Source organism: Lineus longissimus, chromosome 18 (genome assembly GCF_910592395.1).
Source record: "Lineus longissimus chromosome 18, tnLinLong1.2, whole genome shotgun sequence".
Taxonomy (NCBI): Eukaryota; Metazoa; Nemertea; class Pilidiophora; order Heteronemertea; family Lineidae; genus Lineus; species Lineus longissimus.
In genome coordinates, this window is record NC_088325.1 from 12,424,482 (window position 1) to 12,441,775 (window position 17,294).

The 17,294-nt window shown below is 39.4% G+C and overlaps 1 protein-coding gene across 1 annotated transcript in view; it reads right to left on the minus strand.

Annotated features, from left to right (window-relative positions):
• The window catches only part of LOC135502063 (uncharacterized), a 149,934-nt gene that overhangs the window by 16,806 nt on the left and 115,834 nt on the right, over positions 1 to 17,294 (minus strand). Inside the window, exons 8-9 of the mRNA XM_064794547.1 lie at positions 1,548 to 1,659; positions 996 to 1,174 (exon numbers count right to left, since the gene is read on the minus strand). Of these exons, the coding sequence (XP_064650617.1) occupies positions 996 to 1,174; positions 1,548 to 1,659 (291 nt within the window). The remainder of the gene's footprint in view (positions 1 to 995; positions 1,175 to 1,547; positions 1,660 to 17,294) is intronic.

Here is a 17,294-nt window from a genome sequence, read left to right on the forward strand (position 1 = left end):
CATTGAATTTGTAAATCTTGAAGGCAAAGGAGTTTGAAGTATTTCATTAAGATGATGTGAAATGACATTTTTGTATGATTGTGACATTTGTGTGATTATTCTAATATAAGTTTTGGATTATTTAACACGACAGAACTGAACCAAACAAAACAATACAAATCTGACTGGGAACTCTAACTTGATTTTTTGGTTTTAGACTTTGTGATATAGCAACACACTTTTGTCTCAAGTTCAAAAGTGTTAGTTAAATATATATTTGTTCTTCAAAGTACAAATACAAGAAAAAATTTGTCTTTCACACATATCTGCTTCTTCTAAACACAGTGGGAGTAAATTCACACGAACAGCAACAATGACCGGGACATGGGAACAAAGACACACCAACATAAACTTGATAAACGATGACACATTCTTTCACAAAGGACATTGGAGGGTGAAGAACATTTCATGACATCTAAGACAGCTAGTGTCACCAGAATAGCTATCCCAATGCCCAAAATATATCTTAAAATTTTCGTTACTTTTAATGGCATATTTAAAAACAGCACATTTGACATGTTTGATGTTAACTTTATCCAACTGATATGATAAAACCAATAGACCTGTGTTTGAAGCAGCTGGGGCTGTAACGGTAATAGAGGTTGCTAAAACCCCTGATAATTTCCTTCTCTCCCAAAACCTCTTAAAGCAATACAACGTTATTGTCATCAAGTTTAATGCTTACATGAAACACAAGAAATAAAGCAATCCATTTGTGGAAAAGGTTTACCTTTATTTCATTCAAAATACATTCGGCCCGAAAGGGTTAAATACAGGCAAACATAAACACATCGAATATGAAGCAAAAAGTTGAGAAGGGACAGAGGACAGAACTAGAACAACCAAATGTATCCTAAAACAACCAAATCGGAGCCCGCAGCTGTGAAGAAATACACATAATCGTAGATTGATATTGGAAAATTGTTGCCAGTATCACAACAAGTAACGCCACCTACCTTTTGTTTTCGCCTTAACGACTTTTGAGAACATGCCATCCCCGAGTTGGTTTCTGGAGAGGACGCTGAACTCATATTTGGTGTCCGGGATGAGGTTATACAGCGTGAAGCTGGTGGTGCCATCGGGGAGCACACGCATGGTTTTCCAGTTCTCTGGGTTTTCGTCAACAACTTTGAACCTGTCGAGAAGTATTTGCGAGTGTTTATTTAAAGCATAAACAGCAACAAAGAACAATGCCCAGGGTAAAATACCAATATCAAAGATGAAAAGTTCTTAAAACACACAACATCTGAAATGAGACTTGAATCTTGAAACGAAATCCCTTAAATTGTTTGTTAAAGAAGTTAGAAACTTGACCAAGGTCTCCAATGCCAGCAACCGGTGACAAGGAAAGTTCATCTCATTCAACGTAGATGGCAGTATGAGTTCCTCTAAGATACTTTCTGAGTACAAAAAGTATTGGAAGATAACTATAAGAACCATCTATTGTTCTGTATATCTGGGAAGAGGTGAGAAAGTGAATAATACTAGTGGATTGGTGTAGGACTTACCAGAGAACATAATGTTGAGAAAAGCCGCCATCATAGGCTGGAAACCACGAGACTTTGGCTGAGAAGAGGCCCATCTCTACAGTCACATTGTCAGGTGCATGTGGTGTGGTGGCTGGAAGATACAAGGACGAATATCAAGTATTGCAACTGAACATATGGGTGTCCCGATTACAAGATAAAGATCAAATTGCAATCACTCGTCATATGGTCATTCCCAGGTGGCAGCTACTAAAGTCTGCCGATAAACAGCACTTTGAGTAAAATACGAAAGCCATGAGTCCAATGCTGATGGTCTAAATTTGCCATTGCTCGTGACCTTGTAAAAACTTCTTAGCTGCAGAGGTCAAAACGGTTACAAATGGTAGAAAACTCGCAAACACAACGGGCAACAGTTAAGACTCCAGTGAAAATACCAATAACACCACTGGGGGTATTAATCATGTTAATAAGCCAAAGTTTAATAGCATCCAATTGTACCTGAACCCACAAATCAGTTTTCGGACATCAGACTCCGCCACGGATTGATCTCTAATCTTGACCACGTCTGCCGTCAATTGTCTCGAATACCAAGACGACAAATTACAAAATCAATACGGTGACACTCCGCCTTCGACGACGATGTCACGGTTCGATCTCCAGGGATTGTCGCCGTGATTGCCAATCTTGCCATTTTTACCAGAGATGGCCGTGCGATACTTTCAGGCACAGCCAGGGGATTAGAATAATACATGGTCATTGTCTTTTTTGACGGTTATTAGTTAGATAGAGTTTGGGCCAATTGTCGCACTAATAGTCACGGCTATGTTTTTTATGGCTGCCGTCAAGAGACGGGCAAAGAAGAAAGGCAATAGCTGTGATATATTTTTAGACATAGTCGGTTCTGGCCCAGGGGTCTGATTCACCTTGGTTTTTTTGTGGAATAATTGGTGTGATCACTGCTAGTTTTGGTGGCCTCCATTTGGGTACATGTTCTTTGCGTTCAACTCACGGCAACATATATACTTATACATTTTTGATAAATGACAAGCAACGCATCACTCACGAGTTGCCCTGTTAGCCCTCAGCCTACAGCAAAGGAGAAAACGGCCAAGGATGCTTTTGTCTGTTATTACCCCGCTCTCTCCTATATCACGATAAATCAGGGCCATGGAGTCAATTACATACATTCAAATAAAGCGAGAATAATGCAAGTTTTAGACAGCCAATCTAAAAGAACATGGTATAAGATCGGCAAGAGACTGTTTAGCCCTGATCTTAATTTGGCTTAAAAATTTATGATCGTCCCAAGGGTCTGTCTTGGCTAACTCCATATATAAAACTGTTAGTCGATAATACGGAGGCCAATTTCCATGTGCCTTGAGGGAGCTTGTTTAATTATAACTACATGATTCGTGTGATAAGCAAGAAGAGTCATGGACGCTACTTTAGTTATTGTGAAAAGTTGCGATCTTTTCCTAAAAGCTGAACTGCACACACAAAACCCCAAAAGTCCAAGTAAGAAATTCGAAAAAATCTCATTTACAATGTTTCATTTTTATAATGAATTCTGTATATTACTCATTTTCGGCGAGACACCCATAATCTCATGGGCATGTTGGGTTGATAAAGTGTGTCAAAAGCAGATTTTTGGAGGATAATACCCGAGATATATCGAGTTTGAGGTGGTTTAGAATATATATTGATACCTCACGGTCAGTTTTGGTTGTCTCGCCAAACACGGCTCTGTGGAATTAGCTTTAAGGGCAGGGTGTACAGGCCCTCGTCCTAAAACAGCAACAATCCTAACTTCTCCCTCAATACAGTTTAAATAGAATATCAGCACTTGCCTGAACTGGCTATGAAATAGAATACCATCTGAAAAACATCATAACTTTATAAGTCCGTGGATTTGTGAATGTTATCATTTCTCTGAGAGGCAATAAAAACTCATCGTGACAACTTCTCGGTTGGAGGGTTTATTAAATCTGCCAATCAGACCAGTTCGTTCTCGTTTATTAGGAGTAAGCTGAGAAGCCAATACTCCTCAGTGTCAGAATTATTTATTTTGATATAATAATCGCAAAATTGTGGTCTTTCTGATCGGCATTTTAGCGTTTTTAATTTTTGTTTCTGTGTCAGTGTTAAAAATTCAACTCTGAAGGCTGAAAAAATGTCTAAGTCCAAAAATCTTTTTCACTTGTTTTTTTTCTGCTCAAAATGAAGAAAAATCATCAGCCCCCAAAATCTTTTTACTTTGAAAATTTTTCAGATTTTTGAACTTATGAATAAGTTCAACAATTTTGGCGTGAAAAAAAACTAATTATGCACTTTGTCCCCGGATTTTCAATTTCACTAACGCAACCACCCCAGTAACCACCACTCAACCTCGGTCCCATGAGTGGTTGTGTAACCGGGGTTCCACGGTAATATGTGTCGAGTCTATCAACAGAAACACTGCACATCACCATACACGACTGCATGGACCTAATGCAGCAAGACAGAGTTAGGTTTTTCAACAGCAGTCTCCACAAGAGAGTAGTTGTTCTTCGCAATCATCCAGCCACACTTCAACTCTTTTCGTTTCTGCAACTCATACAAATCGACAGTCATTTGTCTCAATTCGATCTTGTTCTTGACTCTTGTTTTCCAATGATTAATGACTTTTTTCCCCTGTTGACAACTTGAGCAATGGATTGGAAAAAGCGTGCATGATCGATCGCCTTTTTTCTGCCTTGATCCAAGTGTTTCAATATGTCAAGAGTCAAGCTGGCTGATTTTTATTCAGAATGAGACTGTCCATTTAGAAAATTTTGAGACTGGATTTTAGGAGTCATGCATATACTATGGGCACGCTACTTAGCCGGAGTAAAAATCATATTCTGTGTTTCAATTCACTACTAGTTCATTGTCTGTACAAATGACGAGCAGTAAAACTATATTTGATGGTGAACAAAAGACCATGGCAAAATGATGATGTCAGGTCAGTGCCACACTGTGCTGATGCACAAGTAAAATCAGCGCGATGTCTTTAGGTAAAGGATGTCTTGAGCAGAACGCTGTTAAACTGACAGACCATCATTGCTTTCTGTCCATTCCCAGGTTTTTGCTATCCAATATGGCAGTGATGAAATCACTCTTACTTCCTTTCAAGTAACACAAATGTAAACACTGCATTTCATCAAGGATATTCTTCTGCACATCAGTGAATTACACCAAAGCCATTGCCCTACTACCCCACAGTGCATTCACCAAGATTTGAATCTGTTAAAGAAATAAACCGAGCAAAAAAAGGCAGTAAAATGCTTCGCGCCTCTACAAGACTGAATAAATTTCATATAAAGAGAATTTATAGTCCTCGTAGGGCAGTTAAATCTCGGTAAATTATTCCCCCTGCCCACACGATTGTGAAATCTATCTTGGGCACTCACTGGTCCATATCCCCACAGCTGGTGCATCATCAAACATTTAATCAGTTCAAAGGAAAAACATCTGGAAAGAAATTTAATTTTGAGGCTGGGTGATGAGGTAGGGGTACCAGACCAACTTGCCAGTAACCACTGGCAATATCAATGCAATTGCCAGAGTTTTCCAAAAGATTACCAAAATATGACCGATGCTCTCCATATCTGCCAGGACAGCATGACTGCACTATCCTTCTCCAATTCCCCATTGGTTAACGCATGATACTGTGCTGGTTCCCAGCGATAAATCTCTGCAGTCTTAAGCATCACCCCTGACCTCTCTGGCATTATGCCGTCAATCCTGCAATTTACTGAATACAGCCACGTTGAATCAACGCTTGTCTCTCGTTGATTGGAATTTGAATAATCTGTTATTCGAACAGTGCACCAGCAAAGCCTGCAGCTACTCTGCTGGAGGTAGTGGCATTATGCTCTAGCCTTGCCTTTTGTATTGGAGAGCCAAGACTGAGAGCCAGGACAGTTTAAGAAAGCTGGAAAAGGTTCTTCTAAGACTACCTTTCCCCTGCTATCAGAGTATGCAAATTTTTATTTTTTTTAATTTGGGATCTGATGAAAACTAACCAGGTATGTTCAGGACATGGCTTGTGGGTTTGACTCTTGAAAGAACCATCTTGACCAGCACTATTTCATGCTCTGTGCTCTTTAGAAACAGCTACTTCACTTCATCTGAGGGTCCATAGCCCATGTTGACATGTCTTGCCTGGTTACAAATATAGTCTAAAACATTCTACGCCTTCAGAGAGTAATTTAAGTTCCAGAATAGTCCATGCCTTTACTCAAACTTCCTGCATCCAAAATCAATATGCTGCACATCGAACGCAACCAAAAGAAACCCTCACTTCAATCGTGCGAAGATTTTTCCCGATGAAAATCTATTTCATCAAACGTGTGCAAATCAAGTGAAATTTAACTCCTTGTGCAATTCTCTTCAGTAAATCTTCAATGTGATTATGTTTATTCATGCTAAAGTTACTAATCAAATGATTCACACCACTGAAAGCGTCAGCTAATTGCACAACTGGTGTTTGTTCCAATCCAAGGATTTTAACTCTTTATTTTTCTTCATATACAATCTCGTCATTGTCTTCTCAGACAAAAACGCAGTTACCGAAGCTATCCAACACAACTCTTATCGTTGACATGCCTCTCCTTCGTAGTTCAAACTTGTTTGCCCAACAGCACAGTATCTGACAAACCCACGCAAACAATATACTGACAAAGGAGTGCACTATCACAGCTAAAAAGCACTGTAGTTAGATGCCCTGGTAAAAAAATATCAGATGCATTTAATGTTGTTATTTCACACTATTTACATTAGGCTTTGTTAGGTTTTCTTATTGACAGGAAGATTCGGAGAGACATTTTTCAAACCATAAACTTTCTGTATAACTGTATAATGTCAATAAAATGGATCCGTTTGGAATGATGGGACGTTTTGTTATTGGCTATTCCTTGAGGCAGTTGCATTAGATCTCAAATAAATAAGACGAATACTTAACAGAACACCTTAACAGCGTTAATTTCTTTATGTTTACTCAATAGAAAAGTTCAATTCTGATGAACAGTCGATTGCATGAAATATGCATGATAGCGTCTATTCTTTGGGGCCATAGCTGAAGAGAGCCTATCTCATTTTCATTGCATTGAGGATATGTTTCAGAGCCATATCGATATATTAGTCCTTAAATATTAAGAATAAGAGCACAAGAGCACAAGGAGGGGATTACATGTTGATGACATCCTTTTTATTTGCTTACGAAGTTAAACCAGTACAGGGCCCAACTGGCGTTGGAGCACAGGGCGTTAGCTCAATCGTTATCTCCTTCCGTGAACTATAATCTTACATCTATGTATTCCTCATTCTGCCAAACTTTTTTCACGAGATGGGAAGGATCCACTCTGATAAGAATACTGCTTATAAAATGAGGACAGCCTACCACACCTGATGGTAAAACTATGCCTTTTCTTACACAAACACTGAAACCCTCTCTCACCAAGTTACTTGAGATCGTAATAACAGACAAGACATGTGGGAGTCAGAGCCTGTATCGTTTTGTAAATTGGGCAGATTCTGCAACATCTCATGTTGACTTTGGCTGTTGCTATTGCCCATACTCGTGTTGACATTGGATATTACATCGCAACCAAGGTCAACAGAGACAATCTGCAATTCTCTGGAGGTCTTTTTAACCACTGTGGACAAAGCTATCAGATTTTTCTGGCAATTCTTGAAGCAGATAAAACTGGGGCCATACCCTTAGGGAATCCTGAAAGCTCATTTGAAACTTCCTTGCTTAAAAATATTTGTCACTGGATCTGTAACCTGCTACATTTACTGTGGATGTTGCGCCATTGCCTTTCATCTCAGCCTGGTAGTGACCAGAATACATGTCGACCTTAAGCTACGCATATAAAGACTGGCTGTAGCCGTGGTGATTCTGTATCTTGCCTTCGGTTCTGGAGGTCCGATAAACACCTCAGTAAATCATTCTGTAATGAACGCTCACTGACATCTTCATGGGGAGACAACAAAACTAGCTGGTATAGGAGCTTGTGTGATTACATATCTACCCGATGTTCTGCTGTGACCAAGTCACTAAATCATCAGTGATGAACGGTCAGTGTGCCAACAGTCATACCCATTTGCTTGGGTGAACAAAAGGAAAATAATTTGCCTTTGATCTCATGTATCAAACCCTGAAAGATAAAAGGCAGAAGCTGGGTTGTCAACTTCATGGCTGAGGTGCCTGATAGGCACAGTTAGCAAATCCTTGTACAAACCTGAATAGTTTCGACATCTTGTGAGGAAGTAGAGATCTGAAACTCCATGTTACTTTATCTGCCCGACCTGGCTTCTGCCTGAAATCTTCCTTTAAGACATGGTTGGGTTAAGTTATGTCTTTTTGACACCACCTCTGCATACTAAAATGTCCAAATTTCACAAGGCACAAGAAGGTCAGTTTTTAATCATCCAAGTGTTTGAGGAAATGATATTTCTAAATCTACCAGCAACAACAAACAGTGGGTATAGGTGAAACGCCTTAGGATACAAATCTGCAGTCAACTGATTAAGCAGTGAGTTACTTGATATAACCCTATAAGGTCAAAATTCATACCGAGTATGAGACACAAGAACTCTTCTGAAATTGATACGTCTATTGTCATGTCTATGCAGAGATAGATTTAGGAGCATAAGCCTCAGGCAAAATTCTCATCTTGTGATGGTAAAAGCATATCTTTCTTTGAGAGAGAGCAACTGAACAGAGTACTCTCAATCAGAATTGATATGAAAACATGGAAAATTACTATTTAGATAATGTTATTAAGGCCTGCTTCTTTGACTGTAAACTGCCAAACTTTCATGGATTTTATGGATAACCATGATAACCTCGATTCACCTCAACTGAAACTCATGAAAATATCTTCAGACTCATACATTGAAAGAAATATCTTCTCTTCATGGCTTCAATGTACCCGCCTCTTTCTCCACTTTTACCGCAAGATCCATTTGAGCTTCAAATGTAAAAATGACATCTCCTTCCACTACTTAACCATTTCATTCACCGGGCACATCCCAACAACAACATTTTACCTTAAAACAGGTTGCCCCACTACTCTTCGATCTTCCACACCCGCCTCTTTTTCTCCGCTAATACCGGGAGATCCCCTTGAGCTTCAAATTAAATGCCATATCACCTCTCACCATTGCGCGGCTCGTTAATGAGACGCTCCAAGACCGCCATCAATCAGTTGATAATGGTGATCAATCATCTTCCCAATCTCCTTCGTCTCCGATCAAACGTCGCAGCAAGATTTTTCAATCTGAGTTCATACCCGATGGGACCAACGGTTGAATGGCTTACATTTGAATATGACAGTTCTAAGTTTTGTGTATAACCACTTGTGCATTTTATAAGACTGGCTGAGAGTGGCCAGTGTGTGGTGGCTTGTAGGACAACTGTTAGCTCCTGGCTCCCTGTAACCTAGGACAAGACACTCTCCTTTGTCTCTGATCATAAACCGCAGCAAGATTTTTTAAATCTGACAATGTACCTGATAGGACCAAAGGTTAGATGACCTACATTCAAATATGACAGAGTAATTCTAAGCTTTGCGCTCACCACTTATAAGGCTGGCTGAGATTGGCCAGTGTGTAGTGGCTTGTAGGATGACTGTTAGCTTCCTGGCACCCTGTAACCTAGGACAAGACTCTCTACTCCGTCTCTGCTCAGAAGTACACTATTTTTAGAAACCTGACCATTAGGGGTTAACCAATGGCTGTCAAGGGTCATCACGCCATACTACTAAGTACATCTTATATTCTTGTATCGGATCAGGCACCGGGATTGTATCGTACAGAAGTCAACATCCATTCATACCCAGATCATAAAAAAATGATGAAAGAGCGTCATCTTGTGTATCATCAAAAGGTCAAAGCCATTTCATCTGATGGCGGCTTTGTCCAAAGCCTCATGAATGGCAACAACATAAAGGGAAGTGACAAGTCTATACCTCAGGTGCAAGGTTTTTAGGCAGGCCTCATCAGATTCCATTCATTCTGTATTAAAATGATTTAACCACTCCACCACAAGCCAACTGATGCTAGGATGCTTGTTAATGGAAATCTGGAATCGATGGAATTGGGCTGCGAGGCACTGTCATCACAAAATGCATTGTGTAATACATCCTCCATTTTCCAGTTACGGGGAAACTTCAAACATGAAGAAACTATAAACAACCTCACAGGCAGTCACAAAGCCCTCTCACAACTATACCACCAGATTCTGCAGAAATGGAGACAGACGCTAACGAGACAAACTTAATTAGCAGTGATTGAATCTTTAATTGAAGCAATGCGATTATCATTGGCATTAAGATTGATAAATTAGTCATAAAAATAAAGAATTTGATGCTTTGGGAATCAACCTTGAATTATTCTCGTCGACAAATGATGAATTGACTCAATTCTTTATTTATGACATTAAAGTTATAAAGTGAATGACTGGTTGATTAGCTGGCGTCATATTATTCAATCTAGGACATCTTCGATACTGCTACAACTTCATCATCATCATCATCATCATCAGCAGCAGCAGCAGCATCTTATGGTGCTTGATAACAACTCTAAGATGCCGGATATGGCACACTATCTCAATTTGTGATGAAATAAAGCAATCCTAACTTCCTGTTTCATCAGCTAATATACTACAGTCTCCAGCTCGATAAGACTTCACACTTACCTTTCTTGCATTTTCATCTCCGTTCATCCCTTTTCCATGAAACCATCAAATGTTCTAATCATCTCATGTGTGAGGTGTGGACAATGACATTATGATTACTTGGAAGGAATCAAGATAATGGCGTGATTCTGGTGTTTGATGTAACACGACCAAGGAAGTCAACCAGAGGTCAAAATTGGTAAGGTTTTTTTGTGGGAGGAGTTCCTCTTGTTTGTACAGTGCTCAATATGATTAAGATACTTGTGGGCGTTGAGCTTCTTGATCTTACATGAGATGCTCTAGTTTGTTTAAGTTGTGCAGGGCAGGTTTCATCTGAAATTCATTCATCCATATGATAAAGGAGTTTGACTGGAGTTTTTGAAAGGGTTCGTCTTACATCTCAAGGACGTTAGAATAAAGAAACGAAAAGGCATTTTACACTTTGATGTGAGATGATCAACACTTCTTGAAGCTGTGCAGGGCTGGGTCCATTCGAAATCCTTTCGTATGGGAGACTGACTGGAATATTTTACCTAGTTTGTCATACATCTCAATTAGGACATTAGAATAAAGTGAACAGAATGCATTTCAGACTTTGATGTGAGATGATCATTTGTTGAATCTGTGCATGGATTTGTCCATGAGAAATGCATCCGTATAGGATATTGACTGCAGGACAATAAGACAATGAGCACTTGTGTGGTTTTAGCTAGATGACGAAAATAGTTTGTTGTGGTTTTTTTGCAGACAATTACGGAAGGAGTTGGCCTGCTTTGTAAAGTACTCAATATAATCAAGATCTTGGTGGGCGTTGAGCATCTTTGATGTTACATTCGATAATGAATTACTCTGAAGCTGGTGGGGTCCATGAAAAATTTCATTTGTTGGGAAGTCTGACTGCAGTTTTTGACCTGGTTTGTCTTAATTTTTTTCTATATATAGGAAGGTAATGATCACGTGGAGGTTGAAAAGTCCAATTCTACAGATTTTGGTTTGAAGTTTTCTATGATACCACTGAAATCTTGTCAGTGGATGTCAGTACTGGATCCAAGGGGTAATTGGAATCTCCCTCTAGCCACTGCGCTGACGCTATAACTGTATCATCATTATAACTTTTCAACCTTACCCGGCATACATGTAAAAGTACTTATCCATGCACATGCACAACAAGAAAGAAAATCTGGAGGTTTTGTTTTAGCTTCTGCTGATGGTGGATACACGCACAGCAAATCTAAAACTAATTTACTGGATTGGTTAAGCAATGTGAAGTAGATGTGTTAGCTTCTGCTGATTGAATGACAGGGGTCAACATGCAATCCGAAACTCATTCACTGGATTGGTCTGGCACTGTGCAGTAGAAGTGACAACAACTGCTTGAAAGACATGATGATCAGCTTTAGCTGAATCACATTTTGGTGCCATGGGAGGGGTGAATTGGAGGTCAGGTCTTCACCCTTTTGCATAGGAGAGAGTAGATCACAGTGTTCTGCAAATTATCGCTGCGAACTGCAACATAACCAACATGATGATTGCAAAAGGAAGATAACCACGATTGGTGAAATCGCAATCAAACTTGTTGTCATCACTACGTTGCAGGACACAGCTGATAGCAATGGTCTGCATCTGTAACAAGATCGATAAGTGTGCTTCTTTGTTTCTATGCATGCAACCACTCATTATGCATCCATCTACATCTTTCTACAAACTCTGAAGGTTGACAAAATTTCTAAGTCCAAATATTTTTTTCACTGGTTTTTTTTTCTGCTCAAAATGAAGCAACATCATCAGTCCCAAAATTTTTTCGACTTTGAAAATTTTTCTAAATTTTGAACTGACTCTGAAAGATGACCATTCAACATCAGTCCCATGAGTGGTCATGTTACCGGGGTTCCACTGTAGTTGTTTGAAGACTCTTTGATGATTTTTTGTTGAATTCGCTTTTTTTACTTGAAGCCAACCTCCTTGATTTTGTGCCTTATTTCTAAGATTTCCACTGTTATCTAACAATCATGCTCGATCGCTTTGATTTCTTTTAGGCCCCAAAGTTTTATTGCTATTTGGTTTTAATCTAACAAAGCATCCTTGAACTTTTTCGTTTTTACCTAACATGCCCTATAATTCTAAATTTCTCGTAAGATTATTGTGATGTGGTGTTCAAACGTTTAAAGCATCCGTAAACATTGTAATCATTACCTTTGCATTTACATAAGCAACTTTTTGGGTTTGGCCAACCTGTAAACGAAAGTAGGTCTCTTTAAATGATTAAACATTTTCAGGCATACACATTTTTTTTTATTCTTAAACTATTGCATTTTATTACATCAGTTTACATTCATCTATATTTCATACAAGTACATCTCAAAATTATTCAATAAAAAGGAATCAATTGGGTGACATGCTATGTTTATTAGACATTTTTTATCAATAAACACAAACTAGAACTATGGGACGTTCAGGCAATGTATCCTTCTTGATATGATACAAGCTTTATTTATGCCTGGATTGGAAACTTAACGATTTTGCTGAACGTTACACCTTGTTGATTAGCGAAAAAAGACGCAATGCATCTTTTGACTACAGGATTCCCAATTCTCAACCCTTTGTTACGCTAACATTGCCTGCAACAGACATGAATATCCAATAAGAGGCTCGCTTCCTGCTTTGTTCCCGTGAGCATATCAGATCACTCTCGACATGAAGGGATATGTAAATACTGAATAAGACTAATCGAAAGTGAGGAGACCAGTCTCGGTGATAAAATGGCATGCACAGCATCGGAGAAACTTGTCGTTTTCCAACCTGAGCTCCTTGATGATGTTGTTGTTGCAAAAGTGGTGAATTTGTGCATTATTCATAGGGTTACCTTTTGGGCCCGACTGAAGAATTCAGTTCCACTTTTATGCTCTCATGGTAAATGCCTCTTGTTTGGTCAATCTAATCGAAGTTGTGGCACATTTTTTGGTGAAATGGCAGTGAATTGTCAAGTCGCTCCTCTTGTTTGTTTGTATACTCCAAAACTTGCCGCAATTAATTCTAGACCAAAACCTAGGAAGCAATTTTTCATATCATTCAGCCAATACTCACTGCCGGGTTAATCACCCGGGCTTTGAAACTGAATTTTCTTGCTCTCACATTTCATATCAGCGCATATGCTTTTCATTCGCTCATCTTGTAGCAGAGGATTAAAACATCAAGTTACAGAATCATTTCTCCTGTTACACATCAGAAGATTTCAAAGCCCAATATTTCGTACATGAAGATTTTAATTAGCGACACGCAAAGATCAAATTCGCGCTGGGAAAGACATTTGAATAGCTTGGAAAGACTCTTGTGATGTCGATTATAAAATATTGTTATTGGTTCATAAAGCCAGCCAGAGCCGTGTGGTTTTACATTTAGTTTTTGGATGGATGGAGTTTTGTGTCATATGAAGGAGTAGATTGGGAAGGGGGATTAGTCTGTGTTTGACGCTACATCCTGCCTAACTTTTTCCCTCCTTTTCATCCTGGGAATAACCTATTGTTTGGTAAATGTTGTTGTAAATCAAGTTGAAGTTACTCAATCCGGGGTAAATATCCATCATATCATTTTTCTGAACAGCAAATGGATAAATTTGTCAACAACACTGAATGATACAACCATATCGTTTATCGTTTTGTTACTTAGGGAAGTTTGAATAATGTAGGAGCAACTATTTTCCACTGTCCTTTTCTCTCCTTGGGATATACATTTAATCTTCCCTTCATCATCCCTATATCATGTCCACTGTTCTATCTCTCCCCCAAGACTGTTTTGGAGGTCATTGGAGAAAGGGATATAAATATGTGGCCTTTGGAAATGTTGGATGGATCGACTGTAATCCGTTTGCTAATAAATTTCAAGAGGATTCCTATTGTTAATTTCTTTTATACCAAAGCAAGCAAGCCAGAAGGAGACATGTTTGAATTTTGTTGAGACAAAATAGATACAGAATGCTAATATGCTGAGAGGCACCTTAGTTTCCATGTATATGGTTACGTTTTTGAAGGAGAGTTTAAAATCTATTAGCACGGTCCTCCAGCATGTTTTGGCATGTATTACTTTCTCTCCCAATACATACCATTACTTATCATTCCTGGAACAAGCCCGAGGGGAAATATGGATTGGCTGTTGGACAAGAAACGATAACTGTTGTTGAGACGTTTGCTGATAGCAACTTAAATCTAGGGTTGCTTAAGTAATTCAGTTGTTAGAAGACTTGCATCATCGTCTTTTCTTATGTTCCATCTCCTCGTATCTTGGATAGACCCCCAAGGTAAAAAGACGAGGTGGTCAACAAAAACAGATAAATTGTTATTATCGAGAGAAGCTGGATAAGTTTTGTTGAAAGGTAACTTACTCCCAGGGATGCCAAGACAATTCTTTTGAACTACAAGTTACATTTTCTTAGTTGTTAGAAGAGGATTGCTGATACGTCTCTCTTGACGTTCCATCTGTTCAGATATACCTTGGAATGAGCCCAATTGAAAGAGATGGTGGGGAGTTCAACAAGAACAGAGAATTAAAGTGGTGTTTGACTTGTTCCACTGAAAGGTAACATTCACCTTCTCTGCACCAGCCGCCTGATGCTCCCTGGCACCCCTAATTTATCTTTGGCAGCTACAAGTGGTTTGACTACCCTGCAAATATGCTCTTATACATCCAGCAGCGCAGACGAACCACCAATGACCATAATGAGAATATAAAATATAACCATACCGATGATGCAGCATTTTACCATACTGCATGAATGGACTTCCAACCCTTGAGTATGGATTTCTTACTACGGACTATTATCATTCTAACAAATCCGATTTTGTCGTCTTCCCTGCAAATCACGACACAGCAGTCCCAAATGAAATTGATCCGTGTGCTGGCGATATTTTCATAAACCATTCCCGCATGCCATAAGGCGATTAGGGGGCTTCTTGTTTCATTAATGCATGAGTTGGCTGATTATTGGTCGCTGTTTGGTTATACTTGATTAACCGGTCAACTCAAGACGTTGGCGAGCTATCAGTGTGTGTTTGGTTATAATGTTAGATTCATAATTGGGGTTGGTGGCAAATTCTTACCCACCATTGAAAAGATTCTGTACCAATCTTTAAGGTAAAATTGCACAATTGTAGCCCAAGTACAGTTATAGCCCCTATAGAGTAAAAAACTGCAGTCAGTACACATTAATGTACACAAAGTCTTGTACCAGAGCTATAGTTGTTCCACCTTACCTTATCAAACCAGTTATACTATAGGTCATGAACGATAGAGTCAGAGAGAGGGAGAATGCCCTGAGAAATAGTGGCCACCCAGGTATTATTTCAGGTCAATTTATGATATTTTTTTCTCCGAAAAGGTGGGGTACCCATCTCTCTATATTTCCCTTGAATCTGCCACTGCTTTCAACGGAAATTATTTTTCTCCCGCTCTCCAGCCAAACTTGCCTCTGCTATTCTGACGACAAAGATCTGACCACCAACCCTAGGACTTGATCAAGAAAAAGGCATTAGTGACTACAATTAATCTGTTGCTAGGTGACAAGGGTGAGACCTTTTTGACCACCTGTCTGTTGGGCAAAGAGCGGAAACCAAGATAAAATACACATCAAGAGAAAAAGTCATCTTGGATGTGGCAGGTTTCTTGATATACTGGGAACTGTCTAGTGACAAACGAGACAAAAATAGATGAATGATGAAAAATCTGCTTCCAACCATGGTCCCTGTTGTTGGTCTCTATAGCCATAAAATTGTACTCTAACATGTCTAAAGACTTGTCCTTTATAAAAACAGCCTTTTATACAACAGAAGGCAACATGTCTCGCTTAACCTTCAGAGAAATGAAATGGCCAGGGCCATTGTGCTCACCTCATGTGGAGGAAAGATGGATAAAGAGCATGGTATTGTGTCATGTAGTGTTAGGTTTGATGTAGGTCCAAGCAATTACAATTTCCCCAAAATGGCCAATTTACAGTACATTCAACCTCTGTGACCTTGAAAAGTAGGTCAAATCAAAGAAGACCCGGGTGACACATTGAATGGTTGTTAGAATTAGATGTACCTATGATATAAAATTGGTGCCAATCGGGAAAGTCATTACTAGGAATAATGGCATTTTGAAGAATTTAGGATTTGGCCCCCTCCCTGGATCACCTGACCAAGGGGTACATGTGTACTTAATTTGTGATCAATAGTCATTGCAGTTAAGAAACGTGCCATAGTTACGGCCTGACGGCGAATTTACGCCATTTGACCTCTGTGACCTTGACAAGAAGGTCAAATTAAAAACCTGTGTGACATATACTGTATGGTGGTTAGATGTACCCATGATATCAAATTGGTGGCAATCGGGCAAGAAGTTAAGGAATAATCACATTTTTAAGGTTTTTTGATTTTGCCCCCTGGTGGTCAAGTGGTGAATCATATTGGACCAAACTTTGGTCCCTGAGATCACCTGACTAAGGGGTAAATGTGTACCAAATTTGGTATCAATAGTCATTGCAGTTTAGAAACGTGCCATCGTTACATCCTAACGGCCAATTTACACCATTTGACCTCTGTGACCTTGAAAAGGAGGTCAAATCAAAAACCCGGAGGATATATGATGCACCTTTGCTAGAAGTACCTACCATATTTTTTTCAAAATTTCCCGACTACTATTAAGGGAGATATTGCATATTTTCACTTTTAACGTTTGGCCCCCTGGTGGCCAAACCATGAAACGAATCGGACCGAAACTTGGTCTCCAAGGTGTCATTACATAAGGGTACATGTGTACCAAGTTTCAACTCAATAGCTCTAACAGTTACGAAACGTGCCCTGCTAACGGACGACGGACGACGACGACGACGACGACGACGACGGACGACGGACGCCACGGTATGGGATAAGCTCACCTCTGCTAAGAGGTGAGCTAAAAATGTCATTATACCCATGACCTGTTGCTAGGTGACCAGCGCAAGAGAGATCTTTGACCGCTGGTCAGATGATAGAAAAAAACGACACCAAGGATGTGTCCGAAAAAACAAGGTTTCTCTTGGAACATTTGGAATTATA